Source organism: Mytilus edulis, chromosome 14 (genome assembly GCF_963676685.1).
Source record: "Mytilus edulis chromosome 14, xbMytEdul2.2, whole genome shotgun sequence".
Classification (NCBI taxonomy): domain Eukaryota; kingdom Metazoa; phylum Mollusca; class Bivalvia; order Mytilida; family Mytilidae; genus Mytilus; species Mytilus edulis.
In genome coordinates, this window is record NC_092357.1 from 50,778,291 (window position 1) to 50,801,617 (window position 23,327).

Genomic DNA, 23,327 nt, shown 5'->3' on the forward strand with positions numbered 1-23,327 from the left:
TAGGTACAGTGGATAGTCATATTTTTCATCCATTCATATGGTTATTCAGATTATGTTATTTTGGGCGAAAAACGAGAAAAAAGGCGTCCGCCGGGATATGTTTCCATCATTGGACGAAAGTTTAAGTCATATTAGACTTCCGGTTTGCGTTTTTCTGTATACCTTGAACATACATATACTACGAATAAAGAGTATTTTCTGTCTGATATCATTTTCAAGTTAACTATCCACGGCGGTCACAGAGTTTATCAGATAGAGATGGTCTGTATAATATATCAATGACCGCCGTGGATCGATTATTAAACTGAGAATTAAAGTAAAAACAAAATACACTTTATAGTAATGAATGAGAGGGGGGGGGGGGGGGCAGGACCTTTTCGGGACGTCGGAATCGGGTGCTTTTAAGATCGGAGTTTCGGGATGACGGGTTATTTAATTCTTATTAAATTCTGGACCTCGGGATTTCATGTTTGTACATGTAAGCCCGGGATATCGGGATCAGGAACCCTACGACACCACCACCCCCCTTTATGAATGTTCATAATATACAGTTAAGCGCTTAAATTATTCATGTGTTATTAAAATTAATAGAGAACATTTTTTTTTGGGAAAAGGAGGAACTGGGCTAGAAAAACAATTGTCCTGTCCTAAAGTACCTATGACTTTTGATACCTTTTCTGCAATTCTCCAGTCTTTAAATCCTTTACATAAATTCATTGATTACAAAAAAAAAAAGATGTGGTATGATTGCCAATAAGACACCTCTCCTTAAGAGACCAAAAATGACACCGAAATTAACAACTATAGGTCACCTTACGGTCTTCAACAATGAGCAAAGTCAATACCCATAGTCAGATATAAAAGGCCACGAAATGACAATGTAAAAAAATTCAAATGAGAAAACTAACGGCCTTATGTGTGTACAAAAAACAAATATATAACACATAAACAAACGACAACCGCAGAATTACAGGCTCCTTCCTTGAATGCTCATAATATACTAAATGTATGTTCATAATGAAATAAATAGAAAACCAAAACTTGGGAATTTCGGAAATAGGAGGAGGGATACAAAAAACTTTTTCCTGTCCCCAAGTACCTATGACTTTTGATACTTTTCCTAAAATTCTCAAGTCATTAAATATTTTACAAAATTCTTCCTACAACACTTTACATACTTTCAACCACGCTCTGAATGCCCGCGATTTCGCGGGTGTGTTCTAGTAGCAAATTGAATTAAGGATATACTAAAATCAATTAAGTGTATACTAAAATCGTTATTTCAGTATGATCTTGATTCCGCGCCAATATTTCTGTATATGCCAGGGGCGGATGCAGGAATTTTCGAAAGGGGGGGGGTGCTAACCCAGGGCACCCAGGGCAAAGGGGGGGGGGGGGGGGGTGCAAAACATATGTCCCGATACAAATGCATTGATCGGCAAAAATAAAGGGGGGGTGCGCACCCCCGGAACACCCCCCCCCCCCCCCCTGGATCCGCCACTGTATGCTGAATATTTCAGTATATACATTCTTAATTGATTTTAGGGTATCCTAACTTGAATGATTTTAGTATATACTAAAATCATTTTAGTATATACTGAATTGACTTTAGGATATCCTAAAATCAATTTAGGGTATGCTAAAATGTAATTTAGTATATACTGAAATCATTTTAGGATATACTAAAATCGATATTTATGACCCTGATTCCGCGCCATATGAAAGGTTAGTAAAGGCTGGATTGTATGTTAGAACAAACGGGACTATTTTGCTGCGCTAACATACAATCCAGCCTTTACTAACCTTTCACGTTTGATCCGTGCCAATACACCTTATCACTATTTGTCCGACATTACTGCATGGATATCACACAGGTTCCCATAAAATATTGACGTCACAAAGCAAAATATCTGACGCCACAATGGAAAAGTGATTGTTGTATGCGTCAAAAGTTCAAGCGGCCGGGTCAACCGGGATTAGCGATAAGGGGTATTTGGCAAATTATTGCCAAACACCCTAAACTATTCAAGATCTTTCCAGAGACATATATATATATATACACATATGTGTATATATGTCTCTGATCTTTCCCACTGCCGTGGCAATCCTCCTGTCTTACTTTTCGGAGACCAGCAAGTCTGAAAGACTTATTTGTAAGAGCTGACGTCTCCTCAAATAAAAGCTGTTCAATATGCAGGACGATATATGTCTAACTTGCAACAAAAACTATAAATACTCAATGTAACGTTATAGTACATGTCTCTGACGGTATCTATGCTAATCAATGTTCATTTTCCTAATACTCTATATATACCTTAATAATAAAAAAAAAAAATATCTTATCTTATTATTATAATATCTAAATCTTTAATATGAATGTTCTTGCTATATTACGGGTCAGTTGTGCACATGGAGCCTCTAGTAAGAATTCCAGCATCTGAATCTGTATTTTATCAAACAAGTTTTGATTAGTTAGTATTTTGAGATGTAAAATAAGCACCAATGAAATTATGTGTTATATTAGAGTTCATGTCGTCACGATAACTTATGCAGTAATGAGGACCAGAAGGTAATCTTTTTCAAGGGTAACATTAAAAAATCCACACCTTGATAATCTTCTGTAACAACTATAATAAATTATATGTTATTATATGAAATATTTACAAACACATGTGTCATGCAATTAACAAAATTAAGAAAGCAAATATTGAAAGTAATTTTCTAAAAATTATATTCGGAAACGATATAGTTCATCCGGGCGGTTTTCAAAATCGAGGACCTGCTTCTTCATTCATCGCAAAAGTACACACAAAATAAAAAAAAGTTGAATTAAGATAGAATGAACAGTCTGTGAAACAGAGACGAACCTCTGCAAACAATTTAACACAAAGACTGATAACTTCTGATTAAAATTGGTTTGATAGCATAAGAGAAAGGCACAAGAGATAGACAAAAATAGCTCTAAGATCATTTTGGAAAATGCATAATGATACAGAACACTTTTAGATTTTGAGGAGGATTTTTTGTGTATTTCGATTATGTGTAACAACAAACAGGTAATGGTTATTGATATTGTCATATCCCGTGCTCATAAAATCATTATCAGTTCTGCTGAATGCATTTCAGGACTCTCTTCATCTCATTATTAATATCTTGACCATTTTCATCATCAAAAGCTAAATGGCAAAGACAAATGAAAGAAATGTAACAGATTAATGTCCAAATGACTTCAAACAACATGCCTTCTTACCAACTTATTGTATAAGTGTTTTTCACCATACTTATCTATAAAAATATGGAGCATTGGCCTTTATTATTATGATCGGGATATTATTTTCCTTCAATTTTTTAATCAGTTCAAATACAACAATCTTGAGTTGTATTTTTTAATGCGTTATATTGGGTGACCTTAGGTCAATCTGTGTGAATGACATCATAGAACAATTGGATTCTATTGTAATGTACACTACATTTTTTATAACATAGGCAGTGTGACAGGTACATGTAGTCCAAATAATAGTCCAAATAATTATGACGTCTTGGAAGGCTATTTTAAATTTTAGCTTGGACGACTTCCTGCGAATAATTATGACATCTTGAAAGGCTATAATATTTTTTTTCTTTGGCTCATCGATGTTACTATGCGTCAAAGAAAAAAATCTTATAGCCTTTCAAAACGTCGTAATTATTTGGACTATATGATAATGACAGGAAAATAAAGGGAAAACTGCAGAAAATCAATATCATATATATTACATTTGTAGTTTAAACATATTTATTAATCATGTTACATGTAATAGTGGATTGGGAAACAAGTTATTACAACTTTTATCAATTTCATTCCACTTTGTGGTTGCGAGTGCTGCCTTCTAGCGGCATTAGCTATATATAGCCTGCTCTTTTTCATAATCTACAATGATGTCTTTTACGTGCAAGAGATATAAGCCTTATATACATGTATGATACGTGTTAAGCGAGAGCAATATCTCTTGCACGTAAAAGACATCATTGTAGATTATGAAAAAGAGCAGGCTATATGCTTAAAGGTTGGTGTTACCTGTGAATTGGTACGAAGACTGCAAAGCTATAGAATACTTTACTATATCCTGTTAACGGTAGATTTATATATGTGAACTTTTATTGTAAAATATGTCCCAGGATAAGGTATGGTGAAAAGTATCTGAATCCAATTGTTGTTAAAATCTATTTCAAAACTATGCAACCATTGTGGGGGTCATTTGTGTAAAAATTGTAGAATATACATGTACAATGTAGATCTGACGGATTTAGAGTATTTGTTTATGAAAGAGTTGCTCCAGTTGAATTCGTGTTATTCATTAACCAACTCTTTGACTGTGTAAATGTAATTATATAATAACATTACTCAGAAGCATTGATGATGAAAATATACAAGGAAATACATGAATGCAATTTATCTAAAATGAAAAAGATGCTAACACACAGTCATCTGATATTTAAGAGATTTGAGTAGGAAGAAAAGTGGAAGTTTCTTAGAGCCTCAGAGATCGGTAGTCACTCATAGGTGGTGGTTTTATCAAAAAAAAACATTGACAATTTGTTCCCAATAGTGAACAACAGATCATTTTGAAAATTTTACTAAAGAATATTAGCTTGCTATTCAGTGTGAGCCAAAGCTCTGTGTTGAAGACCGTACTTTGACTTATGATGATATACTTTTACAAATTGTGACTTGGATGGAGTCCGACAGTTGTCTCAAAGGCACTCTGACATACCACATCTTATTACTGTATACATGTATATACCTATTAAGAACATAATGCATCTTTCAATCATACAAATTACAATGTGACTTTCAAATAAAAAATTCAATAAATTAACTTTCTACTTAAAGTTTTTGACAATAAAGTTTTCTGACTTTACCAAAAAATGTGTTACAATGTATATTGATAAGCATGCAAGCAAAATTTGCATTATTTATAGGGAAAGGGAAATAAACAATGACCTGATAAAGAAAGAATAGAGAACTTGATTATTACAAATAAAGGCAACTTTTGAAGATTTCAGCAGGTAGCTGTGTACTAAGCATGCTAAATTTTATGAATACTTACATTTTATATCTGTTATTTGTCATGTATGTAAATATTAACCCTTACATCAATGCAGGTCATTGATCAATAACTACATTTTGATGCTGTTTTTGTTTCAACATATAATCATCTCCTTTTATTCATATATCATGTACAATGTATATAAAACACAAATTCAGTCTTTAGTCTATTGTTGAAAAATCTATAATTAATAAATATATATAATTTCAGGCAATCAAAAAGATTTGAAGAAATATCAAATGGAAATAAATTTAGAATGCAGGTATGTTTTGTTCATAAGAGTCATGTCATCCAAAATACCTGTACATGTATATACTCACAGTGATCTTTTACCAGCAAAGATTCTGGCAATCTGTAACTGTGGTGTTCTGTTGTTTTTCATATGATCTTTCAAATTGAAAAGAAAATATGAATACATTTGTATACTTGATAAAGCATGCTAGGCTTTCCCATAGAATACATGTACCTTTTTGTACATAAACTTTCTTTAAAAGAAAATCCTTTATTTTGTTCAAATCATCTGAAAAGTATTGCTATTGAATTTTTTGTCTTTCCGTAATCTTATCCAACCAAGTGCAATAGATTGTCAATATGCAGTGATTAAATTCAGTATTGAAGAGCAAAGAGAAAGAATGATTGCAAAAGAGGAGAAAAATCAAACGAAGATCTAGTATTAATATTAACCAATTTTTAAATGAAAATTTTAATACACCAAAACTTTTATCAATAGACAACTTTCGAGTTCGATTCATTTCTGTCTAAAACTTTGGTTTTAGTGAACATCATTTGTGTGTTTAGGGGCATCATCACTTCCATTCTCATTTTAAGCGAGTGGTTAGAAAACTATGATGCTATATTGCACGAAATAATCGGCAAATTGAATTCTCATAATTGAAAATCAGAATGCTGTCATTAGAGAATTGCGATTAAGTAACTACAGAACATTGAACAAATATTATTTCAAGTTTATCCTCCACATTGACGATCACTAAGACGCTTGATGAACGTTGATAGTGCAGGGATACAGGCAATCCCCTCAGGTAAATGATGTCATAAAGGCGCGCATAAATGAACAGTTTTTTTGGGTGACGACAAACACAAAAGTGGTCTCTTGTTTTGACAAAGTTAAGTGTACAAATGTACACGTGTACTCATAAAATTATAACATCACTCATTAACTCACTTAATATAAACAATTTATACAATGTACATGTGCATCATAGTGATTATGTGTTAATTATTCATTAAGGTCCCAAATGATAAACTTTCAGTACCAAAACATAAAAGTTAAGAAGCAGGCAAATTTCATTGATCTTTGTGTAATGGTATGATGTTGCTGTCGTCTGTGTCATCCAAAGACACATTTGATTTCCAGACAATTAATTTAGTTTAGTGCATGGATCTCTATGAAATTTTACAAGAAGGTTCAATACCACAAAAGGAAGGTCCGGATTTATTTTTGAGGTTATGGTACCAATTCAACAGTTTAGGAATTCAGGGGCCAAAAGGGGCCAACAAGCATTTTTGTAGTTTCTGGACAATTACTTATGTGTAATTGTATGGATCTCATTGACATTGTTTTTCAATGTTCCATATCACAAAAGGAAGACAGGGATTGAGTTTGGGGGTAATTGTCTCATACATGCAGGAATTAGAAGCAAAAAAGGAGCCAAAGTAAGCATTTTTCTAGTTTCCATACAATAACTTGAGTTTAAGTGTATGGATCTCTCTTAATTTGTACTACAAGGTTCCGTACTTGAAAGGGAAGGCTGTGATTACGTTTAGGGGTCATTGGTTCAAAGGGAGGGTGGTTAAAAATTAAAAGTTGGGGAGGTGGTTTTTAATTATAAGGGGTTCATATTTTTTTTCATTTGTTGAAATCTTCAATTACACATTTATTTTGTGTCAGAAACCTATATGATGCCATTTTTTTTTTTATCAGAATCCAAATGCAGTCAGCATCAAGCTTGAATATTGTCCAAATTTGCACTGTTCAGGGTTCAACCTCTGTTGTTATATCTGGCTTCAGCTGGAAGCATTTTATTTTTTATTACACTGTTTCATATGAATTAAAGCAGGTAGCATTCTAATAAGGGATCATGTTCATTTGTCTGTATGCAAGTGCAAGATGTACATATTGTTTTTTCGGGGCCTTTTATAGCTGATAGTTATTAATGTCTGTGTCATTTTTGTCTCTTGTGGAGAGTTGTCTCATTGGCAATCATACCTCATCTTCTTTTTATACGACCGCAAAATTTGAAAAATTTTTCGTCGTATATTGCTATCACGTTGGCGTCGTCGTCGTCGGCGTCCGAATACTTTTAGTTTTCGCACTCTAACTTTAGTAAAAGTGAATAGAAATCTATGAAATTTTAACACATGGTTTATGACCAGAAAAGGAAGGTTGGGATTGATTTTGGGAGTTTTAGTCCCAACATTTTAGGAATTAGGGGCCAAAAAGGGCCCAAATAAGCATTTTCTTGGTTTTCGCACTATAACTTTAGTTTAAGTGAATAGAAATCTATGAAATTTTGACATAAGGTTTATGACCACAAAAGAAAGGTTGGGATTGATTTTGGGAGTTTTGATTCCAACAGTTTAGGAATTAGGGGCCAAAAAGGGACCCAAATAAGCATTTTTTTTGGTTTTCGCACCATAACTTTAGTATAAGTAAATAGAAATCTATGAAATTTAAACACAAGGTTTATGACCATAAAAGGAAGGTTGGTATTGATTTTGGGAGTTTTGGTCCCAACAGTTTAGGAATAAAGGGCCCAAAGGGTTCAGATTTAAACTTTGTTTGATTTTATCAAAAATTGAATAATTGGGGTTCTTTGATATGCCGAATCTAACTGTGTATGTAGATTCTTAATTTTTGGTCCCGTTTTCAAATTGGTCTACATTAAGGTCCAAAGGGTCCAAAATTAAACTTAGTTTGATTTTAACAAAAATTGAATCCTTGGGGTTCTTTGATATGCTGAATCTAAAAATGTACTTAGATTTTTTATTATTGGCCCAGTTTTCAAGTTGGTCCAAATCGGGGTCCAAAATTAAACTTTGTTTGATTTCATCAAAAATTGAATAATAGGGGTTCTTTGATATGCCAAATCTAACTGTGTATGTAGATTCTTAATTTTTGGTCCCGTTTTCAAATTGGTTTACATTAACGTCCAAAGGGTCCAAAATTAAACTAAGTTTGATTTTAACAAAAATTAAATTCTTGGGCTTATTTGATATGCTTTATCTAAATATGTACTTTGATTTTTGATTATGGGCCCAGTTTTCAAGTTGGTCCAAATCAGGATTCCATATCAAGTATTGTGCAATAGCAAGAAATTTTCAATTGCACAGTATTGCACAATAGCAAGAAATATCTAATTGCACAATATTGTGCAATAGCAATTAATTTTCAATTGGAGTTATCTTTCTTTGTATAGAATAGTAGTTGATAATATATGTTGGAAATTTACCAGACATGACTATGATGTCATTTTCTATTTTTATTTGGCAATAACTTTATGTAAATAACTTCATTGGAAATTTGCCAATATAAAATGTTGCTGATGAAGCTTTTTTTCCTTATCTTATCTAAAATGTTTTTAGATAATGTATGTTGGACATTTGCCAGACATGACTATGATGTCATTTTCCATTTTTATTTGCCAATAACTTTATGTAAATAACTTCATTGGAAATTTGCCAATATAAAATGTTGCTGATGAAGTTTTTTTTATTGTTTTATACAATAAACAATGTATATTCACTTTTACTACCAACCAATCTTTACCATTCAGTGATAACAAGCACTTTATTTTACATTTTAATATCTTATGATGTATTTAAAAGAGTAGTTATTGTTGCAAACTCCATTAGAAATTTGAATTGATATCAGTTTTGGAAAAAGGGAAACGGGGATGTGAAAAAAAAGGGGGGGTTTAAATTTTTCTCATTTCAGATTTCATAAATAAAAAGAAAATTTCTTCAAACATTTTTTGGAGAGGATTAATATTCAACAGCATAGTGAATTGCTCAAAGGCAAAAAAACAAACTTTTAAGTTCATTAGACCACATTCATTCTGTGTCAGAAACCTATGCTGTGTCAACTATTTAATTTTAGATTTAAAAAGTTTGAAGAAATCTTTAATTGATTTGTAAAATCTTGACATTTGTTTTGTGTAAAAAAAAAACCATATAATGTCAAAAATTTGATCACAATCCAAATTCAGAGCTGTATCACGCTTGAATGTCTTGTCCATACTTGCCCCAACTGTTCAGGGTTCGACCTCTGCGGTCGTATAAAGCTGCGCCCTGCGGAGCACCTGGTTATATATATGTCCAGATTATATATTGACAGGTTCATTTATAAAAAAAAATCTACACAATAACTTTTTTAAAATATCCTGGATTTCTACCAAGCTTGGACAGAAGCTGTGATATTATGATATTAAGATAGTGTCCAGAAGTAAACATTGTAAAAAAAAAATCCTGTTTTTCTGTATTTTACTTACAAATGTACTTTGTTTGTCCTCCAGTTAACAATACATACATGTACAGTGCAGTTAAAGTTTTTAAAACATTCATAAGAATCATATACCATCCTGGAGTCGATTTCACAAAAAAACTTACGACTAAGATTGGTCGTAAGTATACTGAATTGTTAATGACTTACGATCAATCTTAGTCTTAAGTTTTTTTGTGAAATCGAATCCTGGATATTTACTCAACTTGGACAGAAGCTTCTTACAATCAAAAGACAGTGTTCAGAGGAAAATTTTTAATAATTTTTTGCCATTTTTATTGAGCCTGCAACTAACAGCAAAAGTAGGTGAAACACTTGGTTAACACGGAACCCTTATTCCCCCCGGGCCTTAAGAATTTTATGTCAATCATTGTTTTAATATGTGATGCTCAACTTTTACCAAGATTGATTTTTATTACTAAGTCTTAAGAGATTTATCCAGCTGGCTCAAATATTTTTTGGAACACTGGTTCATTTGTACATGTATTGTAACCTTTACAAAACGTTCAGGTTCCTGAGAGCCTGCTGCCTAGCTATGATGGTTACTTGACATCATTTGTACATGTATTGTAACCTTTACAATGAGTTCAGGTTCCTGAGAGCCTAGCTGTGATGGTCACTTGGTATCATTTGTACATGTGTTGTAACCTTTACAATGAGTTCAGGTTCCTGAGAGCCTAGCTATCATGGTTACTTGACATCATTTGTACATGTATTGTAACCTTTACAATGAGTTCAGGTTCCTGGGAGCCTAGCTATGATGGTCACTTGATATCATTTGTACATGTGTTGTAACCTATACAATGAGTTTAGGTTCCTTGGAGCCTAGCTATGAAGGTCACTTAATATCATTTGTACATGTGTTGTAACATCTACAATGAGTTCAGGTTCACTGGAGCCTAGCTATAATGGTCACTTGATATCATTTGTACATGTGTTGTAACTATACAATGAGTTCAGGTTCCTCGGAGCCTAGCTATAATGGTCACTTGATATCATTTGTACATGTGTTGTAACTATACAATGAGTTCAGGTTCCTCGGAGCCTAGCTATAATGGTCACTTGATATCATTTGTACATGTATTGTAACTATACAATGAGTTCAGGTTCCTCGGAGCCTAGCTATAATGGTCACTTGATATCATTTGTACATGTGTTGTAACTATACAATGAGTTCAGGTTCACTGGAGCCTAGCTATAATGGTCACTTGATATCATTTGTACATGTATTGTAACCTTTACAATGAGTTCAGGTTCACTGGAGCCTAGCTATGAAGGTCACTTGATATCATTTGTACATGTGTTGTAACTATACAATGAGTTCAGGTTCACTGGAGCCTAGCTATAATGGTCACTTGATATCATTTGTACATGTGTTGTAACTATACAATGAGTTCAGGTTCACTGGAGCCTAGCTATAATGGTCACTTGATATCATTTGTACATGTATTGTAACCTTTACAATCAGTTCAGGTTCCTCGGAGCCTAGCTATGATGGTCACTTGATATCATTTGTACATGTGTTGTAACCTTTACAATGAGTACCTAGGAGCCTCTAGTTTATAGAACTGTCATGCCTTTGTAACATGTTGTGCTGCAATAGACTTTATTGATTTACATGGTAATTAGTCCAATTGTCCTCTGCTTAATGAATTAATCATGTATTAAAACACAAAGTATTCTCCTATGGCCTCACATGGTAGTCAATTAGTTATACACACAGGAATTCATACCACAAAATATTCATCATGTACACCTTGTAGAGTTTTACATACAAAGAACCATGTCCCCATAATTAAGCTTGGAGCCTGGAGAAAGTCAAGTGATACTTGGATCTATATTAAACCTTTTAGAATGACCCAAGATAGTTCTGATATTGTAGCATGTGTTTGTTAGAAAGGCTTTTACAACTTATAAATACTTGTAGTTAAGACTCTTGGCAATTCTTAACAAGCCTTTTTAATTAATACTCAGGTATATACATTCATACTTTATTAACCTATATTTAGTATAATTACATACTTAAGTAATTCGTGTAATTATACATGTAGCAGTTCAAAATAGATTTAGACTATTTTTTGAAAATGATTGAAATTGTTTTCTATAAAGTAGACTCCTTTTTGGTCACGTTAAACGTTGTTGTCTCTTTGACACCATGGTTGCCCAAAACTTTAGGAAATATAACCAGAGTTATGCCACTTAATTACATATATTCTATATTTATAAAACAAAAATTGACTCAGTATCTGACAGTTTCACTTGTTAAGTCTTTATGATCTAGATATCGGGTCAAAAAATAGTTTTTTTTGTGGTTGACAGAACACATGTTCACTGTCTCCATTAGTCTCAGAGTTTCCTTGAAAAATTTTGATGTTTTGGTTGCTCGCTCATCAACTGGTAGCCTAGGCCGTGATTCATCCATAGCTTTTAGTTCTGAAGTTGGGTGAATTATTAAAATCATTGCATAATAAAATAAATCAGTAACAAAATAGAAGGCAGGTTTCCATCCTGGGAAAACAATTCATTCTTTGTAGTAACTTAACATGTTATGATTTAAAAATTTGTTTTTTCTCTCAACTTATTGGTCTCAATTGATCTGTTTTACAGTTGTTGCAATTTACCAAATACGGTACAAAATGTACTTTGAATTTTGTACGTATCAGTTTTTTTAACCAAAATAATTAAATATAACCTATGATTACTTTAAGCTGGCAGTTAAACATCAACTGTCACTCTGACGCTGATATAAAATATTCTTGGATTGGAAATTTGTAGTTGACAGTTACTGCACTGTAATGAGCTGAAGTTATCTCCCTTTGACCTCACCAGAAAATTATGGAATATTGTGATTTACAACTGAAATTTCTACCATTTCATTCGTAAGCAAATATGTTTTCAATTTTCAAATGATTTCAGTCAAAAAATTATCTTTTAGATGTGTATAAATTTTCATTCATAAATAACCTTTACATGTAGTATGGATTAGAATATGTAGTTTTGAAAGGAAAGTTTGCATCCTCTGCAAAAGAACAATGGAATTAAAGTCAAAGTGAATCATAAGTTTAAAAAGTAAGGGGACAAAAAATGTTGACCTGATAACTTTTAAATTATTTCTGAAAAAGGATTCCTATATGAAAGTCAACATTTTGAAGTTTCTTGAAAAAGGATGTCAACATTGAAAGTGAAACAAAGGTAAATAATTTGATTAAATGATTCGATCCACACAAAATTATTCTTTTAAAGGTAAAAACGACAATAAATGACGATAAACATAAATTTTGAATCTATAATACAAAATTTAATAGACCTATAAAAATGGATGGCGTCTTGGCTAAAATTTAAACGAAAAAAAGCTACATCTAATTGAGACCATGTCCTGTAAGTTGTTTATTTTATACTTTTGATAGTTTGGAAAAATGTTTTACATTATTATAAATAAAATATGAGAATTTGAGTCAAATGGGTGAACATGAATTTGGCAGCTAGTGCCCCTATGAAATGTTCATCAAAATGATTTATTAACTATTCTATTTGATCAACAATTATAGGATCCAAATTAAACAAAAGTTTATTCAATCATCAAAATAGTTGTTTGTTGGATAGAGGTTATTAGATAGAAGGTTGATAGGTCCAAGAAGTTGTTATATTTGGCTTGGACGGTTATTTATTACCTTTCAATCTTTAATCCTTAATTTAGTTTCTGTATGGACCAGTGATCTTCAATTGAGGTTAAATGTATGTAAGGTAAGCAAGGTTAATAGACATAGGCAGTTGTGAGTTCCTGTGATATTTATCTAATGTATTTTATGTGTGTAAGCTGCATTTCATTTTGTATTCACAAAGTTATATTTATATATATGTATCTATACTATTAAACGAGAAGACCTCATTTTGTGTGTCGCTTCTCTTCCTTCCATAATAAATTAATCATCATGACTCTGTGTTCTTTAGGTAACATGCATAGTCGCATTTGTCATCCATTCTTATGATTATTAGGGCCCAGCCTTTAGGCGGGTCACCATATAGTGATCAGTCTGTCCGTCCGTCTGTCTGTGCGTCCGTCCGTTCAGGTTAAAGTTTTTGGTCAAGGTAGTTTTTGATGAAGCTGAAGTCCAATCAACTTGAAACTTAGTACACTTGTTGCTTGTGATATGATCTTTTTAATTTTAAAGCCAAATTAGTCTTTTGACCCCAATTTCACGGTCCACTGAACATAATAAATGAAAGTGAGAGTTTCAGGTTAAAGTTTTTGGTCAAGGTAGTTTTTGATGAAGTTGAAGTCCAATCAACTTGAAACTTAGTACACATGTTCCATATGATATGATCTTTATAATTTTAATGCCAAATTAGATTTTTTACCCAATTTCACGGTCATGAAAAATGATAGTGCGAGTGGGGCATCCGTGTACTTTGGACACATTCTTGTTAATTTTAAATACATTTGACTTTTACCAAAAAATGCATTGTAGCAAAGGGGAAGAATAATTGTGGTGTAAGGCCAGAAACACGAAAAATAATTGAATTTAACAGAAAGGAAACACATAACGGACTTTGGAAAAAAGGGAGAGGGCTTTTGATAACCCAGTCATAATATCTTTTACAAAAATTCATCCTACAACACTTTACAAGATGTATATGCCCGCAATTTTGCGGGTGTGTTCTAGTATATTTAAATATTATTAGTTACATAGTGTGCTAGTAACCTATTATGGTATATATTGGGTGAGAGCGACCCCATATATACCGTATTACGGCACTAGCACACTATGTAACGAATTTATCTTACCAACTCCACGACTAACTGTGTATGAAATAAGCCCTGCCTCCCTTCTAACCTAATATGGAATATAAAGGGACGTAACACCACTACTAACCGTGTATGAAATAAGCCCCGCCTCCCTTCTAACCTAATATGGAATATAAAGGGACGTAACACCACGACTAACTGTGTATGAAATAAGCCCTGCCTCCCTTCTAACCTAATATGGAATATAAAGGGACATAACACCACGACTAACTGTGTATGAAATAAGCCCTGCCTCCCTTCTAACCTAATATGGAATATAAAGGGACGTAACACCACTACTAACCGTGTATGAAATAAGCCCCGCCTCCCTACTAACCTAGTATGAAGTATACACGGTCTCCACGTGGATGCTTTTAACCAATCATTCCTAGAAATGTATAGGAGGTAAGATAAATATATTTACCTACAGCAAAATTCATTAGGAGAAATGCACTACACAAAAAGTAGATATATACAGTACTATAATGAAAGATACCAATTTAAAAGTAACTTGTCCTGACTGTCAATTTTTTGCTTAAAACATTAAAATTGACAAAAAGTAGAGACCTGCTGTCATTTTGAATTTTATAAAAGAACAATATAGAAATCTGTTCTAACACTAATTTACTGTTCTGAATAAAATTTTACTAGTCTGGGGAAAAAAAGAGTTGGGTTTAAGGTTGAAAGTTTTTATTGTCACTTCATGGATGAACTATACTAGAGGAGTTTGAATATTTGTCAAAATTCTAAAACAAGAGTAGGTTGGTAGTGTTGTGCCATGTATCCACATACATGTACATCTATATGAAAACCACATGTAAAAAGCATATAATTACATGCAATACTGCCAAATGTTCCCCACATCTGTAAATAATCAGTATAATACATAGGAGGGAGAGTAAATTGGAGAAAAGTACTAGCTAGGTATATGTGGGGTGGAGAATACGTTTGGGGAGGAATTCAAAACTAAAATGGTTGAATGGTTTTGATCTGACAAAGTTCCATCCATGGATATTAAGTCTTTGTATAAAATATAGAATAGAAATCAAATGGGGAATGTTTCAAAGAGACAACAACCCAACATTTATAAAATTCATTCTTTATTTTTGTAGTTGTCCAGTGAGTACATTTCTTTTTATTCCACCTCCAAATTTTCCTCTTTTTCCTGATGGACTTGTCAATTTTTACACACATATATATATATATATATATATTTTACTTTTTTAAATTGTTATTTGGATGGAGAGTTGTCTCATTGGCACTCACACCACATCTGCCTTTATCTATATATAATGGGAAGTAATTTTTTTTTTAATCAAAACAAAAACAAATCTGCAATCATTGATATGCAGCAGATGCACTTGAAAGATCAAGTGAAAACATGGTTGAAAATCATTTATAAATTTTATGCATGTCATAAAATTTTCAGAGAGAATTCAATAATCATCTAAATAAAATTGTAAATTTATTCTGTTTCTACAATAAAAAAAATAAATCACAATATATAGAAAGAAATGCATAACTTTGCTATAAAAAAGAAAAACAAGAAAATCTAGTTTGTCATGTTTCATGATAAAGTTTGCTAAAAATAGCTTATAGTTTAAATATATATATTCTAAAGTGGAACTTTGTTCAAGGTAGGGGATAATAATGAGTTTGTACCTACATAACTATTAATGAAATCATATTTACGAACTAATGTAATTAGAATTGTATATATATAAAAAACCAATTCCAAGGAAAAAAACTAAAATAAAAACTTCCAAGGAGAAAATTAATTTGGAAACAAAATTTGCTGCAAGGTAAAATAGTATTTTTAATTCCAAAAGTAAATATTATTTATACTTTCCATTTGGTTAAACATTTTGTAAACACTATTGAAAGTTCATAGTGTGACTGTCTTGTGATGTACTTTAAATTTGTAAAAAGATATACATGTAGGTATGTATTTATGTTATATAATGACCCTAAAATTTAACCTACTGTTGTACTGGTAAGTTCTAAGACATATTCAAAGGAAAATGAGATAATTTGTATGCATGTACTATTGTGTAGAGTTTTATAGTCAGAGGACAAAGGGATAAATTTATACAGTTTTGTAATCAAATGACAAAGGGGTACAATTGTACACAGTTTTGTTATCAACACACAAAGGGGTACAATTGTACACAGTTTTGTTATCAACACACAAAGGGGTACAATTGTACACAGTTTTGTTATCAACACACAAAGGCGTACAATTGTACAGTTTTGTAATCAAGACTCAAAGGGGTACAATTGTACACAGTTTTGTTATCAACACACAAAGGCGTACAATTGTACACAGTTTTGTAATCAAAACACAAAGGGGTACAATTGTACACAGTTTTGTTATCAACACAAAAATGGGTACAAAGTTTTGTAGTCAAAGGACAAAGTGATTCATTTGTACATATTTTCATGTGCTCATATATAGGATACATTTAGTACAAAGATTTGTATATTTGTAGTCGAAGCACAAAGTGATTCATTTGTACATAGTTTTTAAGTCAATGGAACCAAAGTTAAATTGGTACATTATTTTGTATTCAAAAGTCCAAGTGGTTCATCATCTTCATGTACGCATTATTTTGTAATTAAGGACAAAGTGGTACAATAGTACATATTTTTGTAGCTTTTCTAGTATAAGGAAAAAGTAGTTGTACAATTTGTAGTCTAAAGTAAAAGGTCGACAAAGTGGTGCAATTGCAAATGGACAAAGGGTGGTCAAGGACAAAGTGGTGCAATTGCAAATGGACAAAGGGTGGTCAAGGACAAAGGGTGGTCAAGAACAAAGTGGTAAATTTGTAAATGGATTTTTTTTCAAAGGACAAATGTATAAATTATTGTACAAAGTTTTGAAGTCTTATGCCAAAGTGACACAGTTGTACATAGTTCAGTAGTTTTTTGTTGCATATGAATTATGTCAATACATATAATGTTAATGGGTAAAGTTTTTTAGTGAATTGAAAAAGATTTAGAAAGTTTACTGGTATTACATGTACTAGTTAAACGATGGTGAAGATAAAGTGATTATATTCTTACGCTATTTGATATTACAGATAGGGCTAGTACACTCACAGACTTATCCTGTTGTGAGCCCCTGATTAAAACAACACACATACTAGAGTACTCATTAATGAACACTTCTTATTTATATATAGTTATTATCATAATTTAGGTGTGAAAAAGTGTGAAAATTATTTTTCACCTCAAATTGGATATTGCTTTTAACTTCTTCAGGATTTTATGTGAAATTCATATGATGAAAGTTATAGTTGAGAATTTAAGGAATTTTTGTGTGTAATTTGTGAATAAGATAATTTTCTGGGATGGTACCGATTTGTAGTGAATTTGGTGCTGTGTATAATTATCTACAATAGATGAAAATATATGATGACAATAGATTTTGGTAAGTCAGCTTGACAATTTATTTCTGAATTATATAGATTTTTCTTTATCATCAAAAACCAGATTTTATCATATATATATATGTATATAGTTTGAGATGGGGAATGACTGACACTAGCTGACAGTACAGTATTTATATATTTTATTCACTTTCACAAGAAAAATGTTTGAAGTTTATGGAGATTTGAATAATATTCAACACAATATATAATCAAACATTATATTTTTTCTCACTTATAAGAAGGCTATCCTTTTATTTTAAAGTGATCTGTTCATAGTTCAACTTATATAGGACTTGTATGAACAATTTATGAACATGCTTCAAAATCGTAAAAATACTCTTATCAAAAGTGGTTGGCATCTCAATGAAGAGGAATAATTTGGAAGTTTAATATAAATGTCTACTGTTAATATTTTTTTATGGAGAAACCTCTGCTATTTATCAATTCAAAAAAAGGGCCTCCGTTACGGTGTGTCTAAGTTGCTCATCTGCTGTGTCTCTAGTAAAGACTCCAGTGGTTGATTTTGAACCCAGCACATGGCACCTTCTCTGAACTCTTAAAAAAGCCTTGCCACTGAGTTCTTTGAATAGAAACTAAATTTAATTAAATGTATATATATATAATACTAAACTCAGTTTAAGTTCAAATTTTGGCAGCTTCACTTTTATAGTTCTTGAGTTATGTCCCTTTATAACATTGTATTCTAACTGGGACATCATCTGTGTCCCCTATGGAGACATTCCCCATATACTATTTCACAATAAATGGTTAGAAGCAGATTGTCATTGTGATCTTTTGTACATCTTTAAACGGGTCAGACTACTATAAAAAAAGTTTTAACAAACCTTCATTGGATATATCAGAGGCTACACTGGTTCTATAAATGCTTGTTGAAGTACCTAGTTATTTGAAAGACAATTTTCATGTGATTTAAACTGAGTGTCTGGATCGACCACTGTTTGAGGTGTTCCAAATGAATTTTTATCAAAGCTGATAACTGTATTTTCAACTCTTTTTTTTCAGTTGTAGTACATGTAATGGCCTCAGATAATTGTATTTTTTCCTCTTTCATTTCAGATGTAGACATGTAGTGGCCTCAGATAATTGTATTTTTCCTCTTTCATTTCAGATGTAGTACATGTAATGGCCTCAGATAATTGTATTTTCCCCTCTTTCATTTCAGATGTAGTACATGTAATGGCCTCAGATAAAGCCTTCCATAAGAGAGATTCCTCAAATGTTCTAGTCAAACAGGTAATACATAAAGTTATATAAAGTTTTATTAAAGTAACTATGATGGCATGAATAAAGTCTTCTGAAAGGTCTCAGGGTATGCCATGTGTTAGTAGACTTTTTATAAGTTAACTATTTAGAACTTGGTAATTTGTACTCTGCCTACAATAGTTGTGATTTTTTTGAAATTTATGCTTGGTAAGGGTTTCCACCTAACTGTCCAACCTCATCTCTTGATAGCTGAAGTATGCTTCTTGTTTTTATACCCACCCAGTTTATGGTGTGCGTCTGTCAGTTCTGTATCAGGTTATAGCTTTGGTTTAGTGTAGTTTGAGGTCATATTAACATGAAACCTTGCACTGTACAATTCATTTAAAAGTGAACTGTATGTTATGTTTATGCTACATAACTTGTTTGACCACAATTTCACTGGGAAGTGAAAATGGATAAGTGGGGCATGTTGTCCTATGAACAAATATTCATGTTACAATCTGTTCCTTGAGAAAAAAACATTCTTATTCGTTGGATACCAATCTTCATGGGTTTCATGGGTGCAGTTGAACCACAAAATAAAATGTTCAACAAATTACAAACCCACTAAAAAAAGAATAATACTCACTAAAATAAATGAATCCACAGTAATTACTTGTACATGTATTAACATGATGACTTTAGGTAGAAGTAGGGTGTATCATGTCCTCATAGTGTAGCTGTGTATTTTATACTGATCAACTCGATAGAAAAAATGCTAAAAGAATCATCTGTTACAAATAACTGTCAGATGTAAAAAAAATAAAAGAATAACTTGAGGTCAATTTGAAGACATTTGATTTGACCTTGATTATTAGTTGATATGTACATGTGTAGAATGCTGAACATTTGAGGAAAGAGGACAATCATGTTTATCTTATTAAGCTAATTATTATCTACAGAAAGATTGGAGATCTTCCAAATGAAACAGACTCTGTCTGCTAACATATGTTATAATAATGATAATATTCTGATAATATTCATTCATGTAATTATGATGGCAAATTGATGGCATCAGGTCATTTTACTAAATACTTGGCATCACAATAATGTAAAGTTGCCAGGCACACATTTAGGCTCCGGGCTGTTTAACTTAATGTTAGAGATAAACCATTGCCCCCAATCCCCAACTATAGTCTTAATTGATGGCATAGGGTCATTTTACTAAGAGTGCATTTGTTTCTAACCCGAAATTTTGTCATCGATGACTATCGTTTAGTAAACGTTAAACTGCTAGAAACAAATACATCGTTTAATAAACTTTATCGACCCCACTGTGTCAGACAAAAATAGATTACACTCACGCACTGTAAACAAATAGGTAAAAGTGCGGGAAATAAATAACCAGGACTTTGCGAAAACAACACGTTCTCGTAATTATTTAAACGACAGATGCAGAAACAAATGTATCGTTTACACGTCTCAACGATAAACGATCAACGACTACGCGACTATTTTGCGCGTACATCGTTTATGTGAACGATGTCAACGTTGACCAAAAAATGTAAGAAACAAATGGATTAAACGACTACGCGCGTAGTCGTTTACATCGTTTAGGTTAGAAACAAATGCGCTCTAAATACTTGGCATCACAATAATGTAAAGTTGCCAGGGACACATTTAGGCTGTTTAACTTAATGTTAGAGATAAACCATTGCCCCCAATCCCCAACTATAGTCTTAATTGATGGCATAGGGTCATTTTACTAAATACTTGGCATCACAATAAGGTAAAGTTGCCAGGGACACATTTAGGCTGTTTAACTTAATGTTAGAGATAAACCATTGCCCCCAATCCCCAACTATAGTCTTAATTGATGGCATCAGGTCATTTTACTAAATACTTGGCATCACAATAATGTAAAGTTGCCAGGGACACATTTAGGCTCCAGGCTGTTTAACTTAATGTTAGAGATAAACCATTGCCCCCAATCCCCCAACTATAGTCTTAATTGATGGCATCAGGTCATTTTACTAAATACTTGGCATCACAATAATGTAAAGTTGCCAGGGACACATTTAGGCTGTTTAACTTAATGTTAGAGATAAACCATTGTCCCCAATCCCCAACTATAGTCTTAATTGATGGCATAGGGTCATTTTACTAAATACTTGGCATCACAATAAGGTAAAGTTGCCAGGGACACATTTAGGCTCTGGGCTGTTTAACTTAATGTTAGAGATAAACCATTGCCCCCAATCCCCAACTATAGTCTTAATTGATGGCATAGGGTCATTTTACTAAATACTTGGCATCACAATGTAAAGTTGCCAGGCACTAGGTTTGGTGGCTGTTAACTTAATATAAGAGACTTATAACCAATTGCCTCAAATCCCAACTATAGTCTTAATTGCTACAGCCATTCTTTTACACCTATATCCCAAATGACCTACATATGTTTTGTAAGAAATGCCCCAGCTGAACTGTGTTGGCAGCAGGGAGTTCACTTCCTGGTGTTTTCAGATATGTTGTTACAAAAATATTAAACCATTATTAATGTATGTTCTTCTTAGAGATAAAATTTAAAAAACTGAAATGTAGCTGAAATCAGATGAGGTAAGAGCTATTTGAAGTTAGTAGGTTTATGGTTTAGGTCCTAGGTAATAACTGTTATCATTAACACATTCAAAGGATGCAAGGAGGTATGATCATGATTATATAGAGAAAGTTGGTCTGTAAAGACCATAAGGGGAGATAACTGTTATGTTCAAGACATATAAAAAGAGGCATTTTAGCAGACTTGGCTTGCCATTTTTCACTAGAGAGTCAATTGTACTTCCAATCAGTATGCATGGATAGGTTGCTATGAAGTAATAATTGAATGAAGAAAAAAAACATGTCATCTCCACAGGTCATGAAGAGTGTATGTATTTAAATGGAAAATTGGACTTAAAATGATTTTTATACGACCGCAAAATTTGAAAATTTTTTCGTCGTATATTGCTATCACGTTGGCGTCGTCGTCTGCGTCGTCGTCGTCGTCCGAATACTTTTAGTTTTCGCACTCTAACTTTAGTAAAAGTGAATGGAAATCTATGAAATTTTAACACAAGGTTTATGACCACAAAATGAAGGTTGGTATTGATTTTGGGAGTTTTGGTCCCAACATTTTAGGAATTAGGTGCCAAAAAGGGCCCAAATAAGCATTTTCTTGGTTTTCGCACTATAACTTTAGTTTAAGTTAATAGAAATCTATGAAATTTTGACACAAGGTTTATGACCACAAAAGAACGGTTGGGATTGATTTGGGGAGTTTTGGTTTCAACAGTTAAGAATTAGGGGCCAAAAAAGGGCCCAAATAAGCATTATTCTTGGTTTTCGCACAATAACTTTAGTTTAAGTTAGTAGAAATCAATGAAATTTAAACACAATGTTTATGACCACAAAAGGAAGGTTGGTATTGATTTTGGGAGTTGAGGTCCCAACAGTTTAGGAATTAGGGGCCAAAAAGGGACCCAAATAAGCATTATTCTTGGTTTTCGCACCATAACTTTAGTATAAGTAAATAGAAATGTATGAAATTTAAACACAAGGTTTATGACCATAAAAGGAAGGTTGGTATTGATTTTGGGAGTTTTGGTCCCAACAGAATAAGGGGCCCAAAGGGTCCAAAATTAAACTTTGTTTGATTTCATCAAAATTGAATAATTGGGGTTCTTTGATATGCCGAATCTAACTGTCATGACTGTGTATGTAGATTCTTAACTTTTGGTCCCGTTTTCAAATTGGTCTACATTAAGGTCCAAAGGGTTCAAAATTAAACTTAGTTTGATTTTGACAAAAAATGAATCAGTTAGGTTCTTTGATATGCTGAATCTAAAAATGTACTTAGACTTTGATTATTGGCCCAGTTTTCAAGTTGGTCCAAATCAGGGTCCAAAATTAAACTTTGTTTGATTTCATCAAAAATTGAATAAATGGGGTTCTTTGATATACCAAATCTAACTGTGTATGTAGATTCTTCATTTTTGGTCCTGTTTTCAAATTGGTCTACACTAAAGTCCAAAGGGTCCAAAATTAAACTTAGTCTGATTTTAACAAAAATTGAAATCTTGGGGTTCTTTGATATGCTGAATCCAAAAATGTACTTAGATTTTTTATTATGGGCCCAGTTTTCAAGTTGGTCCAAATCAGGATCTAAAATTATTATATTAAGTATTGTGCAATAGCAAGTCTTTTCAATTGCACAGTATTGCGCAATGGCAAGAAATATCTAATTGCACAATATTGTGAAATAG

The 23,327-nt window shown here is 32.6% G+C and overlaps 1 protein-coding gene across 4 annotated transcripts in view; it reads left to right on the forward strand.

The window, feature by feature from the left end:
- The first annotated feature begins 2,745 nt into the window (after positions 1 to 2,745).
- Positions 2,746 to 23,327, forward strand: part of LOC139502818 (voltage-dependent L-type calcium channel subunit beta-1-like) — a 53,851-nt gene continuing 33,269 nt past the window's right edge. The window contains exons 1-3 of one of the 4 annotated variants that reach the window (XR_011658950.1): positions 2,746 to 3,056; positions 5,301 to 5,352; positions 19,010 to 19,080. Coding sequence is in view for 2 of the 4 variants with exons in the window: in XM_071292426.1 (XP_071148527.1) it covers positions 17,807 to 17,825; positions 19,010 to 19,080 (90 nt within the window). In the remaining 2 variants the exon portion in view is untranslated. Of the gene's footprint in view, positions 3,057 to 5,300; positions 5,353 to 17,508; positions 17,826 to 19,009; positions 19,081 to 23,327 lie in introns of those variants that run through there. The other 3 variants (XM_071292429.1, XR_011658948.1, XM_071292426.1) reach the window with 3 other exon arrangements.